General features: G+C 38.2%; 1 protein-coding gene across 1 annotated transcript in view; it reads left to right on the forward strand.

Annotated features, from left to right (window-relative positions):
• The window catches only part of ERC1 (ELKS/RAB6-interacting/CAST family member 1), a 277,653-nt gene that overhangs the window by 248,773 nt on the left and 5,430 nt on the right, over nt 1-23,450 (forward strand). Inside the window, 2 exon segments of the mRNA XM_030447002.1 lie at nt 258-359; nt 16,204-16,392. Of these exon segments, the coding sequence (XP_030302862.1) occupies nt 258-359; nt 16,204-16,392 (291 nt within the window).

A 23,450-nucleotide genomic window follows, 5' to 3' on the forward strand; every position in this document is an offset into this window, starting at 1 on the left:
TATAAGTCAGATGAGCCATTTTATTACAAAACTGATTTAGCCTCAAAAGTAAAGAGTTCAGAATGTGTCTCCCAGTTTTTACCAATCCTCAACAATAATACAATAATACTTATTAATGTTTTATGAATGTGTGTAATTTTCCATGTGTGGGTTTTGGATATACAGGATAGCATAAGTAGCCAATCTCCTTTAGACTTTAGTCCTTATGGTCACATTAGAAATTACACTGAGATTCTTCTTTTTTTTTTTTTTAATAGACTCAGAACCGTATGAAGCTGATGGCTGACAACTATGAGGATGACCATGTCAAATCCTCATCCCATTCCAACCAAACCAACCACAAGCCCTCCCCTGACCAGGTAATGTGTCTTTCACTTTTAAAGTAATTTTTACTATGGGGGCTGTTTATTTTGAGTTGTGTGTAATTTTTCCTGACATGTTTGCAGTACCTTGGAACAAAAATAGCATTCCAGAGTGGAGTTATAAGCCAGAAATTGATGTTTCTGTTGTGATGGCTTCCTTGAAAACTCTTGAAATGCAAGCAAACAGTTCCCAGTACCAAGCTGTTATTAAGTGGGTGGAGAGGAGGGGGCAGACAATGAAAGGGAAGAAAGAAATGTTAAGCTCTAAAAATGCCAGACTGGAGCCCTGTCTGGCATATTCAGACTTCAGTAACTCAGGTTTACTGCTTGACTGTGTGGAGTGTCCAGGACTGTTTCTTGTCTTCAGTAGCAGGAAATCATGCTCCAGGATCAGCTTTCTGATCTATGGATTGCATACAAGCAGTTCCCTTCATTTCCCATGAGGAAATCCCAGCCTCTGTGCCAAATGAGCACAGACTGCTCCCTCACAAACTCAATGGGCCATGAACTGAAGGAAAATCAATTTACAATCTCCAAGGCAGCGAGAAGACTCCTATGTCATTTACAAAGCACAGCCATGTGCTTGGTAACTATCAGAGAGATTACCTATCCCTTGAGTAGCACAGAAAATGCCAACATAATTGCATATCCCATGTTGTAATTTCATCTATTCCAATTTAATTAAAATATTAGCAATCGTTAATCACTGGCTTGACAAAGTGAGAGAATGTTTGGCACTCCTCCTTGCCCTCTGGCTGATGTAGAAATGGTTGAGGTTTGAAGGAAGGCATCTCAGCCTAGAACTTTAAGCACCAGCCTCGTGATATGTAGAAATTATGAGTAATGTACAAGAGGAAAATAGCAAAAAACAATTACATGTTAACCTCACAAAAACAGATCTTTTAAAAATCTCCTTTCATGTCTGTATCAGAAGACAATAAAGAGTGTATAGAAAGCAGAAAATGTCTATTTTCAGAGCAACTTCTTTTCGCATCTGGTTTTAATACTCTCCTCCAGATGATAAATGCAGAACTGCACATTGATTAGCTTGAATTTTCTGCAATGTTTTTGGAATATGTTGGTCTTACCTTCTTCAGGAGAGTGCAGTTGTTAAAACTGCAAATTAAATGGCTTTCCTAATCTTAATATGGAGGAAATCTGCACTGCATGTCTATAGAGAAATTAAGCAGTTTCCAGATTGTAACTGAGTACATCCTTGCAAATCACAGATGCAACTTAATCACAGATACAACTTAAAAAATAAAATGTAAAGAAAAGATGAAATGTAAACATTTAAGGAAATTCTTGCAAAGGCTTCACATGGGAGGGTGATAGTGAGGAGGGATTGGGAGGAGGGTCGGATTGGACTTCCCATTTATATAGGAGCATTTTAAAAGCTGACAAAGCCTACAGGAGAGCAAAAAAAAACTGTACCTCAGGGTGGATCAGAGTATTGCGTAAGGAATTAAACACTTTGTACTACTGTTTGTACTTACATATGTGCTCTAAATACTAACCAACTCTTTGTTTCATTCCCATGCTGCTCTGGGCCTTTTCTCCCATTGCCACCTCTGCACTCCTAGGATGAGGAGGAGGGTATTTGGGCATAACCAGTCAGATGCTCTTAGTTCAGCCATTTTGTTCAGAACGGTGAGAATCAACTTTTCTTGCCAGTAGAAAAGTTTCCAACACTCTCACATCTCGCTTCTGTGTGCTTTGTTAAACCTGGTTGTGCTCCTTCCCCCCTGCTTGCACGGTCTCTGCACGAGGGTGTTTCTTATGTGTTTATGTATAGTTTGTGATTTTCTTCTCCTAATCATCATCTCATTGTTTCATGATGTTGTGGGGAGAACTTTCCAGGGCATGTAATCGAGTTTCTATGCAAAGCAAGCTCTTAATGCGTACGAGAGAACAGGAAATGTCTCCCATATCATTTATCATTGACTTCATGAAGGAAATGTTTTCAGACAGATTCTTTCTCAAAGCAGTTTTGCACTGTAGCCAAATCTATGTATGCTTTTTCGATTCTGGTTAGTGAAGAATTTGCTCGGAGATAATGTTCCTCCTGAAGATAATGTTCCTCCTGGAGGTTTTAAGCATGTTGAGATCTGCTGCTGAGATTGCTGCCACGCATGCTGACCTAACTAGTCACAGATATTTACCAGCCCGGAATGGATGATTTTTGACGTGGACTGGGAATATACATTTTCTGTAACTTTGAAGGCAAAGAGGAATATCCCTGTAACCTTCCCGTCTCCTATCCATCTCCCCTCATTCTTTCAAAACAACAGGGGAGAAATTGGTAGCTACTTGTCATTTCAAATACATTTTGTTTCTCCAGGTCTGCATACACAATTTTGTCTTTTCTGCCATCAAATTGTCTGCACAACAACCCCCATTTCCAGAAGAGAAGGCAGTAGACAGGGCAAAGCCCTTCTCATGCCTGTCTCTGACAAAGAAAACATCCTTTACAAGCCTTCATATAAAGCTACAACAGTCAAATACCAATTATTAGGCCACAGTACATAGGATCACAGTATCAGTTTTAAAGTAAAATAAATTTATTTTAGGTACTTAAGGTACTTAAAAGTATTAAGATGCAATTACAATATTTTTTAAATTTATATTAAACTTTTTCTTATCCTTTTAAAAAGAAATATTTCACATGAACTTCTTCACTTTTACTCAGATTCTGGTATTTTCATATCAATTACTTGAAAGAAAACTTTTCTGAAAGTTTCTGTGGAAATTTTGGACCCTTGCATTTCTTAAAATTATTACTTTATATTAGATTTGTAAAAACATTTATAAAAGAATAAGCTACTTATCTCCTTACACTTGCTCAGTTAACTGCTGATTTATGCGTTTGACTGACTGTATAGATCAGAACCCTCTTTTTCAAGTCAACCATCTGAAAAATTTAATTCAACTGTAGCACAGTCAAACTTGAATTTCATGCCTTGGGGTTTGAACTGAGAAAATTTCTTCAGTGGAAAATTTGATAAAGTGCTTTGTTAATTTACACTCTCTGTACATGTTGATTTCACATTCTTTTTGAATCACCGCTCTTGCAATGGTTCTGTGGTGTTACATGATATTAAAACTTTTAAACATAATGCTTGTAAAGATCTGCTGAAGCACAGCACTGAACACGAAAGATCAGGTAAGTAAAATAACAAAAAGGAAGAAGACAAACTATGAAGGTAGGAGTAATTGTGATTTTCATTCTAGGGCAAACGTGGAGGTTGTGTGGCAAACACTGATAAAAAAATCTCTTTCCCTCTCCCATCTGTTGTAACATTTATGAATGCAACTGTGCTATGAGTATTCTTTCTCTTAGATTACTGAATTAATGGGTGGTTCACACTGAATATAGCATTGTAGTCAAAATACAGCAGCAGCCAGCATCCTTGTCTTACATGCATCTCATCTGAGAAAGATTTCAGCCTCAAGATTGTCTTGATTGATGCTTCCCAAGTCAGTTGTTCCCAACAAAGTGCATGTTTTTACCATGATATTCCATCTGCATTTTTTTAAAAAGTCCTTATTCTCTTTGTAAAAGCAAGGATTACGTAAGCCAAAGAACCCCTAACCTGCATATGTTAGATCAAATGTATGTATTGAAATAATAGAAAATTGGCTAGCAGCATAGGTCTTGGTGAAAAGTTCAGTTTTTAAGTTTTAAAGTTCCTTTATGTTTGAGGATGTAATAATTTGCTGTCAATACTGAAGATATAATGGAGACCTTCAAAATATATACAATAACAAACCACACTGTTTTATTTTTGTTTTGGGGCTTAAGGCTTTTCCCTTCAATTCTGGAATTCACTCAATCTAACATTTAATTATGCCGGTTCTGTACATCACAGCATTATCAGATATAGCTCCCTTGAAATGGAACACTGTTCATATGTGCTCTTCCTGTCATTTCAGAGATTGGTAGTTTGCATTTCAGTTTACAGTTCAATGTAAATACCATCTTTCATCCTGAAATAGTCTTTCCAGCCTTTTCCTATAGGCTCATTTCCTTGCTGTCTGAATGTCTTTTGACTCCTTTTATTCTGCAGATGGATGGAGCTCTATCCTTCCCTATATCCAAGCAAATTCCAACGTGCTTTCTCATGAGGATGCACTTTTGTCATTCTCAAATGCTAAAATGGTCTCAAAAATGGCTTCATTAGTTACTCACTTTTATGAAAAATAATATTAGTTTACACTTTATGATATCTAATAAATGTAAAGGATATGTATTGTGTATATGCTGTATGGGGGAAAGAGGGAGCAAAGCTTCTATACATAAACTTCTCAATCAGTTCACTTCATGTAGGTTTCTTGTGAAGCACAGCCATGCTACCTACAATATGAGAAGGTGTGGAGGTGTGAGTGTGATTGAGAAATCTCCTTGTGTCACCCCTGCCTGTCAGCAATGAGGAGGGCTGCTTTTCTTGGGTGTATGTAGTGGGCATAGGATCACAAAAACAGTTGGAAATGTGAAAGACAATCAAATTAATGCACAGAGGGAAAAGCGAGGACAGAATAAAAGTGCTAAGGGCAAGAACAGAGGAAGAGCAAAACTGAAACTCTTGAGAGCTGAGTAATTTATATATTTATATATATGTATGTATGCAATTTATATAGACTGTATGTGCATTTTTAAGTATGCATGCTGGTGTTGAGCATTTCTCTTCCCACCTTCCATAGCTCTGGTTTACTAGATTTACTAGGATTTACTAGGTTTACTAGGATTCAGATCCTAGTAGATGCTGTCACTAGGCAAGCTTTTTGAACTCCTTCTGCAGAAGCTTTCTCTATCAACAGTTGCCAAAATATACTGAAGTCACAGATATGCCAGCTAAGGAACAAAGCATTTGTTTTTATTCTGCTTGAATTCCAGGAACAAAATATGAATATGAATTTTATGCTTATTGGAGTAACAGTGGAATGGTCAGAGCTAGCATTGAACTGGAGTGCACAAAAATGGGGATTTTTCAAGATGCTGAAACTATCAGGAAGTTGCTGTTACTGAAAAAATATTGCAAGACATAAAGCCTCCTATTGGAGACAATTTTCTTTAATACTTTTGACAAATTTTAACAGAAGCAGTAAGGATTGCAAGTTGACTGCTGAAGACACTAGCATAAGTTAACACATCTCTTAAGATTAAGGTGATGCCTATGGGAGTAAGTCATAACCAGAGAATATTTGAATCATTTTTAAGATCTGAAGAACCATCAGCTCGAGTTGATATCATAGACTCTTATCAAAACCAGTATAAATTATAATTTGCAGCATATCAGGATTATATTCACGTATTGTGTACCAGAGGCTACATTTTTAATGTTGTAATTTGACTTTGCAGAATCATAGAAAGTTAGGGGTTGGAAGGGACCTTGAAAGATCATCGAGTCCAACCCCCTGCCACAGCAGGGTCACCTACAGCAAGTCACATAGGAACGTGTCCAGGCCAGTATTGAATGTCTCCAGAGAAGGAGACTCTACAACCTCCCTGGACAGCCTGTGCCAGTGCTCTGTCATCCTGTTTTTCTGTAGAAAAGCCATCTAAATCTAAAAACTGAAATAAGGGGAAAGTTGTCAATATGAAGAATGTTTAATGAAGTTGAGCAGAATTTTCTAACTGTAGTTTTTAATCAAGATCTCGTAGTACTCTACAGGACATTTTTAATAAAGTTTCTGAAAACAAACTCATTCTAAACAGCCATTTGTGATTATTATGGGATAATGGAGCTTGAATGACATTTCTTTGTTCTACTTATTTGGCCAGAAGTATTAAAAGGATTAAAGTAAGAATTATAGAAATAGCTAAATCTCACAGATAAGTTGATACTGATAGTAGTCATATGCAAGTAGTTCAGTGCTCAGGGCTGTAAGCCATATGTTTCTGATTCATGTCTGCAGAGCAATTTTGCCTCACCCCTAGGAATGCTCAGAATAAGCATTCACCTTTTTGCTTGTTTGGGAGGAGATATTGTTCATTTATTTATTTCCATCCTACAGCTAAAAGGAAATGCACAATAAGCAGACACCTAGAGGAAGGCAGTAGAAGTAGATGACAGGCAACAGACTGTAGTCTGAAGTGTGACTGCTATGATGGTAGAGTAAGAAGGATAGAAATAGTGACATTGAGAGTTATAGGACAAGACATCTTGGGACTTGTTTTCACCTTTGCTACAGCTGTCAAAACCCATGAACTTTTCATTGAGATCACTACAGAACTAAAAATGTCTGTGCTTTGGGAAGGTTGAGCATATTTTTTCTTACATTATTTGATTCTTGAGTTAATATACTGATTTATTTTAGCAAAGTAAATACCTTACTTATGATGAGTTCCATTTTCAAATTATTACACATGCATTCATTCACTGCATAAATGTGGTCTTTCTCTCCACGTGAGACACATTTTATTTCCTGCAGCATGTAGAGATCTGCTCATCATACTGTCACACTTCTTTTAAGTTCTCAGTAACGTCACTTATTGCACTGTGACTTTTAAATAAATTTATTTTCAATATGGTATTTCTATATGTTAGATCATGCAGAATGGCCAAAACCACCAGCCTTCCATACCTGACTCACATTACAATGTAATTTACTGGACACAGCACTAGACCATGATTCAGAAGATAAATTCTTTCCTGGCATCACCTCTAGCCAGTCACTTGTTCTCTTTCTCCCTGTCTCAAGTTCTCTAATTGTAAAACGAGCTGAAGTTTTTGTGAAGTGGAAGTTTTGCTTGGGAAAAGCACTCTATAAGTTGTAGGTAATATTATTACACAATATGCTAAAATAGTGTTGTTACAGTGACATGATGGTAATTCTAATACCTCATTTTGAATTTGTTCCCAAAGCTATGTTAGATTTGTATTTTACTCAATTTATTAATATTTATTATTTTTCTTTCCAAGAACCTTTTCCTTCCCAAATAGGAGGGAAAATAACCCATATGTTAAACATTTTAAGGAGCTGCCTTTTGAGCCTGCTGAAAAAAGCTCCTTACACCACTGCCTCTTCTTCTTCATTGTCATATTTTGTCCTCTGAAGGGTCATTTCTTCTCCTCTTTAAAAATTTATAAACTAATTGTGTAGTGCAACATAATCTGTTACAGTCTGTCCATTACAGTTCTTCAGTGCAAAAATGCTGTGTAAGGGGTTGTCTTGTGCTCACTTTAGGGACATACCCTGTACAAAATTTGAAGGCATCTATATGAAATAATCTTACTTTACCACTTTTATCTCAGTGGGACCTCACTTTTCCTTTCACCTCGAGTACTGTGTCCAGTTCTGGGCCTCTCACTTCAAGAAAGACATTGAGGTGATGAAGCAGGTCCAGAGGGGATCGATGAGGCTGTGAAGGGACTGGAGGGAAAGTCTTCTGAGGAGAGGCTGGGGGAGCTGGGGGTTTTCAGCCTGGAGAAGAGGAGACTCAGGGACCTTATCACTCCCTGCAACTACATGAAGGGAAGTTGTAGTCAGGTGGGGGTCGGGCTCTTCTCCCAGGCAAGTGGTGACAGCATGCGAGGTCACGGCCTGAAGCTGCACCAGGGGAGGTTTAGGTTGGATATCAGGAAGCATTTCCTCATGGACAGGGTGATCAGACATTGGAATGGGCTGCCCAGGGAAGTGAAGGAGTCATTGTCCCTGGAGGTGTTTAAGGAGAGACTGGATGTGGCACTTAGTGCCATGGTATAGCTGGTGTGGTATTAGGTCATAGGCTGGACTTCATCTGTTCCTTTCCAGCCTCGGTGATTCTGTGATTCTTTGATTATCACTTGGCCTGACTGAGACTTCAGATGCCAGATTTGTTTTGTCATACTGGTGACAGCCAGGGCTCTTCACACCCACTTTCCAGGTAGGCAACCATTTAGTAATGTACCCTATAGTGATGTGCTCAAATAAGGTGATAACACAATGAGAGCAGGACTTTGAATAGTTGTTCTGGATAATCACAGGACTTGCCTTCCATCCCTGCTTTCTGGAGCCCTGCTTACATGAGCATCATTGCTTATTGTGGAACTGGAAGGCTCCTGTGTCATCAAGCTCAGGCAAGGAGAAACAAATTGTTCATGGACTGACAATTACTGCTCTAAGGAAATACAATTCAAAATCCTAATTTAACTGTCATACAAATATCTATTCTTTTCAAGCATTTTCAGGCTTTGCCTGTTTCAGAGAAGAACCTTTTCTCCTTTGGCTGCAGTAACTGAATAATGAAAAGCCTTTTGTAGAGACCTTCTCACTTCAGTGTAAGGAAACATCCCGTTATGGTGAACAATGCTGATCTCAAACTCATTGTTTTGTCCTTTGATTAACCTCCTACCATTCTAATTTGGAACCCATGTCTTTACATCTCTCTTCTTCTGTACCCATACTGGCATTTAATCTTTTACCCTTTAAGTAAAGAGTGCTGTTAAACTGGGATGGGCCAACTTAGAGAAAAATGCTGTACTTAACATGATATTAGCTTCCTCCTAGTCCTTTCCCTGTTTCTGGGGATGGATCTTTTGGGGTTTTTGGGGGGTTTTTTGTGGGGCTTTTTTGTGTGTGTGGTTTGGGGTTTTTTAATATACAGCCAACCTCTACTGGTTTGCTACCTTAATACCTATTTTGTTTTAAGCATATATTCTCTGTGCAAGCATGTTGTATCTACTAGCATAAAAGAACTGATCTTGATACACTGTTCATCTTCTTTCTGATCCCAGAATGATAAGATTAATCCAGATGGAATTTTGTAATCTGCAGCTCTGGGATAAATTAAGCACTCACAACTGAGGTGTAACTGGATTGTATCACTGTCTTCCTATTATTCTTACAGATCAAAGAATAACACAAGTAGATACTTACATTCAAAACAGATGGCTGGTTTATTTTTGTAGAGGTTTGTGCTTTTTAGCAAAACAACTGCAGAAAGGCCATCATTCATTTCTGCCAAATGAGATTATTCCATTATTATTATTCTATGTCTTTTTCTTTTTCTTTTTTTTTCGTTTGTTTGTTTGCTGTTGAATATGGTCTTCTACTAGTGGCTTAGTCTTTGTTGCAAATAAGAACTCTGTACTCAAACATTTTTGTTTCTGGCCACTTCCAATAGATCTGTTGCTTACAGCTTGTATGGTAGCTTGTAGTATCTCCCAGCTGCTTTGCCATTCATACCTCTTATAGCACTCATCCACACCCCAGAATGCAATTATGCAAGCCCAGGAGCTTCTCCAAACTGTGGACGTGCTGATGGTGACATAAAGGAGATACCTGAGCCCTGGCACTCAGAAGCAGCACAGAGAAAGAAGAGGAGTAGCTGCAGCCAGGCTGGGGATGTTGATGCCTGCACCTTTTAGTTTCCTGTTAGGAGGAAAGAAACTAAGAAAGAGAGGAGATGAACAGTATTAGAGCAGAGAAAGAATCTAACCTGCTTTCCAACATATTAACTATGAAAATAAGCTCAAGAGATACTATGACTAAAACAAAAACTGATAAGGGCTTGCAGCCAATCTAGACACTGTATTTCCTGGGGCATAAAGTTCATAATTACTGATGTCCAGATTTACAGTTCCAACTCCTAGCAGGCTCACCATGGACAGTCCAACAACATCTGATTGTTTAATTGAACATGTAAGAATTACTGTGTGTATATGTGTGTGTGTTTGTGTAAGTAGATGCAGTTATTAGTAGGATTTTGCATTTGAATGTAGAGCAAACAACTCTAAAAAGAATTCATAAAGACAGATCAACCAGGTGTTTGGTGGCTTCATGTGGCGATGCTTTTTTGTGCCACATAGCAGGTACAGAGCTGGAACAGCAGAGTTAAGAGAAGGATGAGACAAAGATTCCTATCACCTGTGGACAGGGAGGTTATAGTTCATCTGGAAAAGTACTGATTGTGTTCTCTGGCAGACTGCTTAAGAAATACCTTCTGGTTTCCATTAGCAATGGAGCAGGAGGCAGGGAGACAGAAGAATGCAGTCACTGATACATAAGCATTCCCATGGACACACTCTCCCAGTGTATGTGCTGCAATGTTCTGCTTTCAAAGGACAGCATATTAGCTACTGTTTCCTTTTATTCCTTGCAACAGGAAGGAGCAATAGCCAAAATACAGGACAGCAAGGAGTGTGTGTGCTTGCTTATTCACTTTTGTGTAACAAGTGCTAGAAAGCTTGAATGGGTTAAAAACACAGGCATGTTATTCTCAAGATGCTATGTTCTTGTAGAGAAAGAATCAGCAAAAAATGTAATGGATTTTGTGAAATCAAAACTTGCTTAATAACACCTCCACAAGTTTGATCAGAAGGATGCGTACAGCTATTTAAATCCATAGTGTCATGTGGAAGCTGCAAACAGTTGAACTATTTCCACTTGCTGTGAGAATACTCTTTTTCTTGAAGATACTTGAGTTGTAAGAATCGTAAGTCTGGCTACTCAGTTTCAGAGCTTTCCATAATTTATTTTATCATTAAAAACTACAGGAGTGACATTATTGAGTGAAGGAGATTTTAATATATTTAAGTGGAAGATTTTAGGTTCTCTGTAGGTCTGACACTACTTTTTCCATCCTGTTTTGCTCCAGAACTAAGGTACGCCAAGAGACCTTGAAGACAAAAAAACACCAAAACTTAGACAAATAAAACTAACATTTGGATATTTATGTTCTGATCTCATCTTGCAGTTAAGCCACAAATTTCTCTCCTCTGCCTCATCTAGGAAAGAGTCACACAGACTTAAAGAAGAAAGAGATGAGATGTATACACGGTGCAATCAGTTGCTCTTAGAAGTGAGGGTTTGGGTGCATCCATCTTGCTTTTGAAAGTAAGAGATTAACAAAGCTGTATGTAGACACCCTCTTCAGCTGTGTCAAGGTACCTTGTTCCTGAAGGTTCATATTCCCCAGTGACCAAGTTACAAGTTTCTCACAGTCCCACCAGTGAATTTCAGTTCTGATATACAGTAGTCCTTGTTCTTCCACACAAGGTTCTCTGAAAGCTCTTGCTTCACAGCCCATGTATGCAAAAGTTGCCAGTGTCATGAAAAACTACTTCTGGATTTGTTATGTAGAAAAATACTTTCTAATTCCTCTCTCATTTTCAATGCTATCAACCCACTGCAGTTCTTTGGTTCACCTACATTATGAAGGAGAGATTTTATTTAAACAGAAGGAACTAATGACAAAACTACTTTCCCTGTTTTGTATTTTCTCTGCTCTTTTCTTCTGGTCTGGATTTTTCCCAAGGTGAAGAGAGTGAACTCTGGAAATCATTAATCCATGGGATTTGGTCATGGTGTATAAAAATTTCAAAAAGAATTTGCTATATAAAAATTATTTCCTAATTGATTCTGTCAGAAATGAACAGAGTAAGGCAGCTCTGTCAAAATAACCAGACTCTCTTTCAGGTCCTCATGCATGTTGTTTTGTTTTAGTTTATGAGGAGAAAATGAAGAAGGTTAGATTTAAATCCAGATTTTGTCTTTAAAACAAATCTAAAGAAAACTAAGCATGTCCCTGAACTTTTGTGCTGTTGTCTTCAGAAGAAACCAAGTATCTGTGCAGCAGTGAACTGAGCTGAACTGAACTGAGGTCAGGCTGTGTCTTTTTGAGAACTTTCTTCTGTTTCCATTTAAAATAATGAAAGAAAGACACCAGTGATAAATTGTTCTGCATTTGGGAAAGCTGTTCACTTTCTGAGCCAAATTCATGCCTCATAAAACTGCATTGCATTCGATGGCTACAAGATGACTGTAGTTGAACCCTTGCATTTATTGCCAAACAAACACAAATAGTCTGAACAAGAAGGCGTAATTTACTTTTCCAAGCAAATACTTCCAGACTATGTAATTCAGTATCTTAGTTTATTTCCATATATCCCAGTATATTTTGCTGCATAAGCAATTTTTCCTTGTCTGATGATATCTATAATAAAACACAGATAGAGGGAGGCATCTGAGGACCCACTTAGATCCACTCCATCTTTTGTTAGATTTTTCAGGTCCTTCTTGGAATAATTCCTTTTTAACATGTATTTACCTAGACTTTGAGCCCATCGCCTCCTGTGTAATGGTTGTTTGGGAAGCAGGTTTTGTTGAGTAGCATAGTTCCATCTATATGTAACAGTGTGAAAATAATTTCCCACTTTCACATTAAAAATGTGATTGTGCTTGCTTGCGTGCTCAGAAAAATCATAGCTATATTCTGTAAGAAAAAGATTACTGCTGTTATTCCATGATTCTGATGAGTAAGGCAAGTTATGCAAGGAAATAACTTCTACAGATCAACTGATATAGCTTGAAAAACAGGCTTCTAGAGATTCATGTGGAGACTTCCTTCAAAATGGGAGCTGCAGATTTTTTGCTAAATAGAAATTAATAAGATATTCTCTGAAATTAAATAAAGTTAATTATGTGGTTTGGCAAAAGAGGAGTGGTTGCTTCTTTCAGAGAAGAAGGGAATGTTAGCAGGGAGAAAGGTGACCAGGTCATTTGCTCCTCTGCCTGGAGAACCCATAATTTAAGGCTGGTGGTCATGGTGAGTGTGTCCTATTGCATTTTAATTATTACTGTACTTTGCTTCAAGATGTCTATGGATGGCCAATATCGCATTTTTCTCAGTTTGACATTGCTGCGTTTATACCCCATGTCTTTGCATAAAACCATCTACATGGTTTTTGCATAATTACTTTAGGCACTGCTTAGACAATCTTTTAGACATCACAGTCTCTGTATGGGTGGTATATTAATCTTTCACAGTAAAAGTGACCAGATATTTAGATAGGCCTCACCAACTACCTTTTCTTATCTGTGCATCATATATGTACATACTTTAATGCAGACTTTTTATTATAAAAAACTTCTAAATACAGTTACGCCTACCTCAGCTTACCATTGTACAGCAATAGCAGGAGTACCACTGAAAAAGCAGTATGAATTCAATTCTAAAACAAGTTTTTGCCCCAATGATTTGCTAAGCTACAGTTAGATTCCCATTTGTCATGCTCAAATTTAAAAAATAATCTGTGAAATCTCAAAAAAAAAACAAAGCATGTTGTTTCCAAGTTGAATTTGTTCTGGAAAATGTTCTCAAATGTCTTTATCAGTTGGTAAAGGTGGTTTGGGTTTGTATTAGATATTTGTGAGGCATTTCCTGTTTCTACTTCATTATTGTACTGATTGCCTGCTTTAGCAAAACATATTGTCAAACTTAGCTGGCCACTAACAATATTCTAAGCTTGAGGGTACATTGAGCAGACCTCATTCCATGCATTGATGAGGATGACCTTAACCTATCAGGGCAATTAATGAAGAGGCTGCTTTAGAAGATATTCCAAGGTTTGGTCACTTTACCTGTTGTTTTCCTAGAAAGCTCCGGGCTGGTCATGAGAACAAGATGTAGTTTATGAATCCAGCCCTGCCCTGCCTTTCCACTTAGCAAATGCTCTTACACCCTCTTGAGATAAGGCAGTGGCAGCTCTGCTGTGTGGGAAGCCCAGTGCCTCTTGTTAAGAAGCTATTTCAAATTAGATATGGCAGGAAGGCAGATATAGGGGCATTTCCGAGTTGAGTGGCAGGGTTTAATGGATCCCAAGTGAGAGGAATGATTGCTCTGTGAACAGCTTTGGGAGGGCTGCTAGTTAAGAACTTTCACACGCCTCATTTGGCCTGTTTCCAGCTTGAGGTAAGGGAGGAATGTGCTTCGAATGGGGACTTGTCCCTGAGCAGTGCCATGCGACTTTTGTATGAAAATCTTCCATCCTGACTTGCTAGAGAGCACCTCTTTTTCTTTTTAAGGGACAGTTTCTGTTCACAAGTAGCTGGCAAGTGGGATTCGTTTTGGACTGATACCTGCACATCTGATGGATATTCAGTAAGCTTTGGTGTCTGGAAAAGAATACAAGGAGGCTGCTACCTTTGTTGGACAGCTAGTTATTAGACAATGACTAATGTTCACATTTGTAAAAAATAGTAGTTTTTAAGATGTGATATTCCATCACTCCACCCTCTGTGGGCAACCCAAATAGAAAGGAAGATAAGACATTTGCTAAGTTAGAAGCATCACCTTCTAAGAGGCAGCACACATTCAGATCCTAGTCTAGGTAACTTAAATTATAAGAAACTGAGATGAATTGTGCAAATTAAATAAACTACCAAAGTTGATGGGTATAATTGGCTAAATAGACTTGTGCTTGATGATGAAAGAGAAATGTAACTGTGTTTTTGCTGCTAAAATATCTCTTCTATTACCCTTTATACAAGAGAAGAGTATTCTGTCCTGATGGAGTCTGCAGTCTTGATACCTCAAAGCAGTATTTTTCCATGCGTGTTTATATCTGCAAGCAGCTGTTCCCCCAAGGCTGCATATAGCAGTAGGCTTTTTCTAAAGCATGCGATCTTGCTCTCTCTGAAGGTGTCTTCTCTGTCCCCTCTACCACAGCTGCTGTGTTGCTGTGGCTTTTTGTAGCTGATATTCTGGTGTAGGCTGCTGAGTGCAGCCACGTTCTGCAGGACAAGGAGCCTGACATGAGTTAGCTGCTTAGCCATGGCTCTCAGATCCTCTCACTCCACAGAAATTAATCTATGTAGAACAGTGTTAGAAGCAAAACAAGTGAGCCCTGACAGCCTTATTAAAAAGGGTCGGAGCCTGAGTCTTTGTTGAAAGTAGTGCCATCACCCTGCCCTGTTGACTGAGAGATTATCTCACTCCTCATTCATTAGCAGGGTCAGAGGTTTCCTATTGAAAAGATACCCTCATCCTGCTAACAAACAGCAGGTGCAGCCCTGCCTGGGAACACAGGACAAGTTGCCAGTATCGTGGCAAGGCTTTCCAGCTCTCCTAGCAGCTCCACATCAGGGCCCATACTTTCAGCACCTCATTTCATGGTGCGGAGGTACAGAGCCCCATTCTTCCTTGATTTTTCATCAGCTGCAAACCTTTGAGGTTTGTATTACTGCAGTTTTGAATACATGCCCATGAACACCTTGAACAACATGAAACAGTATTCTTGTAGGAGAGCATAGAGAGGGATTTTTGGTATGTATTTATGCACTTAAGCACTATGTGTTTTTGTAAAACAAATGAAAAATTACTCTTCAAATACTTTTTATGGGAACTGGATGACTCAAGTTTAGACTTCAATGAGATTTCAGATTGGGTAAAGTATAATGAAATAAAATTAAAGTTCTTTGATTTAATTTTTTTAGTCCATTGTGTGGAATCTGGCTTACAAACTAAATTAAAGTAATTGCCTTTTCAAAATTATTGGAAACTATATCTTAACTTTCTAGTTTAAGATATGTCTCTATCTAGTTTCTACAGCAGATATATGTTCATCTTAGATATATGTTCATCTTTTGGCATCATTTGAAACTCTTCTCTTTAGAACATGTTTATTGCATACTTAAGTTACAGTGAAATGTTTGTTGGCAAAATGGGTTAAAATCTACATTGCTATTGCCTTGGTTGTGAGCAGACACCTTGTATCAGAAAGATTTGTTTTCCTTAAGTCAGGGAGTTAAAATAGCTGACTGAAGCATTGCTGGATAATCAGTAGTATTAATGCATTAAATTTTATTACTGTTTCATTTTTCATTCATATCATTATTATTACCTAAATTAATCATGCAGATGCCATCACCATATCCCCTTCCCTTAGTGTATTTGGTATCTTTCTGTTTCCACTGGATGGCTGCTGGGTTATGGGGTAGAAGCACTGAGGGGAGAAGGAGTGTGTTCAGTTTCTTCCAGTACGAAGCTGAACAAGATTGTCACTTAGAGGCTGATCTTTGCCTTCACCACTGCTGGGGCCTTCGACCGTTCCTCACTATCTCTGTTTTCTTACTTTAGATAATTCAGCCCCTCTTAGAACTTGATCAGAATCGCAGCAAGTTGAAGTTATACATAGGACATCTGACAGCCCTTTGCCATGACCGTGACCCCCTGATTCTCCGTGGACTCACCCCACCTGCTTCCTACCACCTGGATGATGACCGGGCAGCTTGGGAGAAAGAGCTGCAGAAGATGACCCAGGAGCAGGTGAGTTTGTGGTCTGAAGCTCTGAAAAAAAGCCTGTACTGTAGGTCTTACTGATGTGCCACATCAAAATGATGGGAAATTATTCTGTAAGTGGTGAAAACACAACGCAAAGACCTACTTTTCACCTGACAGAAGGAGTAAATAATTTTTTTGAATCATTACCATTCTATTGTTTTATGGGATTTCATGTGTTCTTTAGTCTGTACTTGAGGCTGTGCATCTACACACTCATGAGAAATCAAACTGCAAGATGCCACTTCAGCCATGTTTTACCTTTTAATGAATTTTAGTTTCTCTTTCTAGCTTAACCTAGTCATAGGGATCTTAAATAATTTTATTATTATTCATGGTAACCATGTATATTTTAATTAGCATATTTTTATGAGCCACTTAATGTAAATGAATACAATGTCTTTACCTTCTGCTACAGTATGTTCTGCTGGTAATTTTTTTCTACTTACCACCTCACCTGGATGCCTAAATCAAGATTTGGACCCAGTGTGCCTGGTGCAATACAGAACTGAAAGGGTTTAGTAACAGCTGGTATGATGAAGTCTCTGCAGAGACTTCTATCAATCTAGCTATAATTTAGCTACTGAAATAATCTTCCTTTATCCCAGCTCTGGTGATGTCTTGCCTTCCTTAATCCTTCACTGGCAGTTTTTATCTTGTGTTTTTGTACTATAATTTATCATTCCTCGCAACCCTTTTTTTCTCATTCCTTCTTATTTCTCTTTTCAACTCAAGAGTTTTACTCCTACATTGCAAAACTCTTTTTTTCTTAGTTATACTAACATAGGAAATGTATCAGAAATAAAGTTTGTCTTTTTGACCTGGATTTTGGATTAGAATTCTTTCACTATGTTGTTTACTTTCGTATGTCTCTACCAAATTTGATCCACTATGCACAGAAGCTAGTGCAAGGCTTACCTAATTAAAAGTTGTTTTGCAGGTCATTGAGCACTATCTTTAGCTTACCATGAATGCTTCAGCTCTGGTTTTCTTCTTTTGTGATGTTTACACTCGTTCCCTTGCACTTTCAACTTAAAGCTGATTTTTGATCCAAAAATCAGCAAGAGCAGCTCAGCAGCCAAAGAAGCAACAGAAGCATGCCTGAATATTGAGAAAGAAGAGCAGACATCTGGAGATAGATGTGCCTGTAACAGGGCCTAGATGGTACCAGGCAGTTGATCTCTGCCTTTGTATCTGTCTTCATACATTTATTTGATTCAGTGTGTGCTGTGTACCTCACTTGATATCTTCATTTGCCTCTGTTCATCTGACAGACTCCTTTTTCTGGCAGAGCAAGCAAGCCCCTACACACCCAGAGTCAGCATTTTATTTACATCTTGGTTTCTGTGACTGCTGCTATAGAATTTAAAGTTTTTCAGTACAGTGCACGCACATCTGAATTTATTAAAGAGATACGGCCCCTGTGTTACAGACCAAAACCTGAGGCATACCATTTTGAACCACCTTATCTGCTAGACTGGGATGAAGCAGTGCATGACAAAACCTGTAACACATGTGGAGGCATTTCTGAAAACAAAGATAAGGGCTGTATGTGGGCAAAATTGGATATCCCTGAAAAAAATTGACTAGTCTTTTGTAGTTGTGATGGTCTTTGAATACAACCAGGATCTATGGAGAGAGGTGGTATCTTCTATTTGATCAAGAGATGTAGGTAAAGAAAATAGAAAAGACCTTCTTTAGCAGTCCATAATAGACAGCTCAAAACAGTCTCTGTTTTTTCTGTGTACTGATCCAATGAAAGGTAATATTTCTCATCCAAACTTTACTAGCCCATTAGCAACATTTATGGGAAGAAAGCATTTAAGCCTAAATTATTAGGAAAAAAATTGTCTAAGTTGTCCTGGAGATGAGAATAAAAAAGTATTTTTCTATCCTTTCCCATTATTGTCTTAATTCTAAATTGCTATCACCACAGTTGTTTAAAGTTAATACTCCATTTGAGAGTCCTATGTATGACTAACATCTGCTAAAATAAAACATAGTCTCTTCTTTCTTTCCCATGTTTACTTAGATAGTATTTAAAAAGCTTCAGTTGAAAAATACAATCTAATGATATATTTAAATTTGCAAACACTTTTTTTTATAAGTAATGGAGCTTTTCTGTTTCTAACTGCAGAATTTCCTTTGTGTTTAAAGTATTCCCATGGGGGAGTAGGAATCAGTTCTCCAGATTTGCAGAAGCCAGTCACAGTATACTCATTTTGCATCTTTGGAATTTTAATGAGTTTTGTAAATTACTTCAAATCCAGTGCATTAAATTCACTCCTGTCCCTTCTAATATGATCTTCTGTAGATAATGCTTCACAAGCCTCAGTGGGAAAAAATTAATCCTCTTGAATGTTAAGAAGTGCTAACATGATTAGCAAGGATACATTAACTGAACACCAGTAATATTTAAGAATGATGCCAATGCATCCACTCTCACCAGTAACATTTTTTAGTTTGTTTAAGATTTCAGGTTTTTTTATTAATTAGCTGAAAATTTATTTTCATCCTACTGCTTGAGCAACTATCACTGATGAAGGTTGGTCCTGCTGTGTTTCATCATATACCATGTAGGTTTCTCATTCCTGTTGAGGATGCTCAGATAGAAATAGTTGTAGAAGTTTTCTGTGTCTTCTGGTAGGTAAAACATGAAGTAGGTGTAGGCTTTTCCAGTCTTCCACCACATCCCCAGTGACCCACAGAAACTAATGTACAAGTCATTGGAAAAGCTTCTGCCAGCATCAACACCATGATTCTAAGGAGAATTTATTGCCACAAAAATAATTTAGTGGACTCTCAAAGTTTGATTGATAATTGGTACCTCTCATATATAACAGTTTCTTTATGCTACCATTAAGTTCAGCTGTATTCCTTACTTAGTGGTTTAAATTGATTTTAATCAACATGTGGGGGCAAAATGTTTTATCCTATTTCTGGCATTTTATCAAAGACATTTTGTAAAACTGACTTTCTGCAGTAAAATTTTGGTCCATTGGTAATGAAGGCCTAAAGCCAGTACTTCATGAATATCTGTTATTTTAAAACCTAATCTACACCAGTATATTGGCCTAAGTTGTGAACAATAAAGGATCTACAGTGCATGGAACCATTTCATTAAGTTAGTCATTTGGTGGAAAATATTCTTTTAAGTCAGTTCTGACTTAATGTCCCCAAAGAATTGAAGCAGGACTGTTTTTGGAACTGTCTTTCTTCGGCTAGTTCATGTCCTGTTCAACTTTTCCTATTAAAAAACTGAAATTACCAGAAAGAAGGATGTTCTACATCTCAACACTGAGAAATAAAAATTAATTCATTATAAATAATCACATTATCCCAGCAACTTCTAGAAAATACAGTGTTTTCTTTCACTTTTTCCTAAATGTATCATTATGTTAATGTTCTTGGGCTCTGTAAAACTATTGCTCCATTTCACATTTCCGATGGTTGCCTTTCAGTGAGGGCTTTTTTTAATATAGGAAAGGAAATTACATTAAGAACACAATTATGGGCCGCGTTTTTACTTATATTTTGGTTTTTGTTTTTCTCTTACCTTTACAAAATAGTGGAGTAGCAACAGGAACTTTCTGAAAATCATTACTTAAATTATGTTGGTGGTATGTTCTGCTGTGGGTGGAAGGCAGCATTGCAAAAAAGTAAGAGATAACCAAAATGAGCAGCCAGATACTAGCGGCAGACAAGTGTTTTTCTGGTAACACCTTCTGTAGTGTAACAAGGCAACCAGGTGCCCCTGATTGGGCACAGGTGGGCTTAACACAAGCTCATGCCCACTCCCTGGCAATTAGGGGCACCTGGTTGCCTTGTTACACTACAACCTTCAGCAGTATTACAAATGTTTCTTATCACTTCAAGCCCAGCTCCAAAATGTGTGGAGCCTCATGCTACAGAGAGTTTCTTTTTCTCAGTAGATCACAGAATCATAGAATGGTTTGGGTTGGAAAGGACCTTAAGATCCCTTGCCATGGGCAAGGGCATCTCCCACTAGGCCAGGTTGCTCCAAGCCCCATTCAACCTGGCCTTGAACACTTCCACGGAGGAGACATACACAGCTTCCCTGGGCAACCTGTGCCAATGTGTCACCACCCGCACACTAAATAACTTCTTCCACAGAGCCAATCTAAATCTACCCTCTTCCAGTTTAAAGCCATTACCCGTTGTCCTATCACTACACACCCTTGCAAAAAGTCCCTCTCTAGCTTTCCTTCAGGCCCCTTTCAGATACTGGAAGGCCACTGTAAGGTCTGCCCAGAGCCTTCTCTTCTTCAGGCTGAACAACCCCAACTCTCTCAGCCTCTCTTCACAGGAGAGTTGCTCCAGCCACCTGATCATCTTCATGGCCCTCTTCTGTACTTGCTCCAAGATGTCTATGTTCTTCTCTTGTTGGGGGCTCCAGAATTGGACACAGGACTTCAGAACAGGTTTTCTGGAAAAATATTTATTCCATCAGAAGAGGTACTATCAATTAAAATCATTGTCTTAACCTCAGGAATAGGAGAGGTGCTTTTGAAAAACCTTCATGACCCTAGAAAAGCCTTTGTTGTGAAGAAAGGCTGTCTTCCCTCTCCCTGTGTGCCAGTTTCAGCCAAAGCACAGACTATCCAGAGATCCCTACGTACTAATCTTCTCCCAAGAAGACAGAGTTGTCTTTTCTGCTCAGCGCTCAAAACTGAGGAAGAAAAAGGTGATAATATCACTTCACTCCATCAGTCACAACCTGCTGTATCAGCCCAAAAGTCGTGACTTGGTTCCGAAGAGCATAATTTACATTGCACTTAATTCATGTTTCACTCTCAGCAAAGTTATGTTAATCTTTTCATAGGAAGGGACACCAGGCCACTTGTATGTAGCCTTCAAATTCCAGTTTAAAATTGCATGTGCTTGCTGAATTTTGAAAGTAATAGGCACACATTTTGATTTGTTATACAAACAATATTGTAAGTAGGATAAACTTAGCTCTAAATAACAAATCGCTATTTTATAAACATCCTGTGTACTTATTTGTTCAGATTCCACTTGTGTTCTTACTTCTGTATCATCTGTGAGAAATTACTCAACTTTTTTAGTTTCTGTAAAGAAATTACTCTGCCATGTTTTGCATTTAGTCATTCTAAATTACTCTATTACTTCAGAGTTTATCCTGCCTTTCTTCTCTGACTGCTCTTCCATTAGCTTGTTATCTTTCCCACCTGATTTATGTCATTTATTTTTAATTTGTAATCTTATGGGAACACATAATGTATTTTAAAGTTAAACAGCCCACTTCTGGTCTCTGTTAGAAATTAGAAGTAATAATTGCAACAATTTATATCCGTCTTCATGTGCAAATGTATTTCCTGAGTTCAGCTGAGAAAAGTAATGGTTAAAGGGACTCTCTAAAATTACTACATTTTACAGTGTTTTAATCTTCTATATTAAAATAATGCTTTGGGTAAGGATGAGAACTTCAGATCAGCTTCATAGTTCTTAAATACTGGTTGAAGTCACAAAAGTTACCTGTAAGTTGATCATATCCATAATGCCATAACGTTATCCATTTTTATTTGTGCATGGAATTGCTAATTCATTTAAAATATATATTATCAATCAGTAATATCAATTATTCCCAACTTGAAAGGAGATACAAACGGAATAAGATGCTTTCAGGACACGGTCAAGTATTTCATGTGTGTGTGACATCTAAAATTTACTGTGGTCCCATTTCAAGCATTTCCTACAAGCAGATGATGTACCAACTTGTGCTATTCCTTATTGTTTTACCTCTTCATATGTTTTACTATTAGTAACAACTTATGTTGGGCATTGCTCAATCACTGTGGTCCTTGTGGAATTTTTTTTGCAGCATCTCCTGGTATGAGCTGCTGCTGTGAATTTTGCTTGGCTTTGCAGGGATTGCTGGGGACCCTTTTGTGGCCATTTTCTCCTGCCTGGAGAAAACGAACCACATGCAGGAGCAGCTGAGTCCTCTGTTGGCTCATTCAGCTCCCTGGCCCAAAATATTCCATGAGAATTATTTTTTTTAATGTCTGTGAGAAATTTCAGAGCTAATAGGATTCTCCATGAGTTCATAATAAACCAAATTAACTTCCTCTTGGAGAGAAATAGGTAATATGGAAAGAGTAGAAAGGACTCCATCTTCAATCTTGAAATAAAAGGATGCACATAACTGCATCATCTCATTCAGGTCCTTTCTGCTTTGTCCTTTCTCTTCTCTTTTGCACCGTGCAGGTATGAAGCCATGGCTGTCCCCCAACCCTCTGTTCTAACAATTAAAATGCTTTTCCAAAACTCATCAGGTAGTATATATGAGAGGTAGTTAAGATTTGCCTTGTAGACAGGTGACTTTTCCCTGCGTTTATGACTCTCAGGTCCCGCCTTGACTGAAGAGGCAGATCTGGGGGGATGCCAAGGCCTAATTTATCTGCAGAGAAGCAGAGGGGCAGGGTACCAGCCCAGCATGCAGGGTGCATCAGAGGTAGCTCTGGCAGTATCTGGCAACCCAGCTTCAGGAGAGTAAAGTGACACGTAAGGTAATGCAGTGCAACTCTCAGACTAGGAGAAGCAGCCACCTGGCCCTTTTTCACAGATCCTTTAACATGCAGAACTGCAAGGTGGTAGGGATTAGGGCTGTGGGGTTTGCCTGCCTTGTGTCTACTTAGGTCAGCAGGGCCTGGCCCTAGCAGATAACCCTGTGGTAGAAGCAATAACTCTGCTTTGTTCTGCTTAGCCACAGAATAACAAACTTCTGTAAACTACAGCAGCATTAATTTTTAAGTGTATAGCACAGACCAGATTTTACATGAACAGAAAATTGTCCTCTGGCTGTGAAATGATTTCTACAAAGGCAGGATTTGCAGGAAAACTTTCCCAGTCAGATGCCAAATATAACTTTTATTTCATTCTTTCTTCCCATTTATATAATTTTGAAATTCACTCATTACCAAGGAAATAATAATATTTCCACTGTTCACAAAGCTTAGAGATGTTCAAGATAAATCCCATGTGCAAAATTATTTCAAATATGG

Source organism: Calypte anna, chromosome 1 (assembly GCF_003957555.1).
Source record: "Calypte anna isolate BGI_N300 chromosome 1, bCalAnn1_v1.p, whole genome shotgun sequence".
NCBI lineage: Eukaryota > Metazoa > Chordata > Aves > Apodiformes > Trochilidae > Calypte > Calypte anna.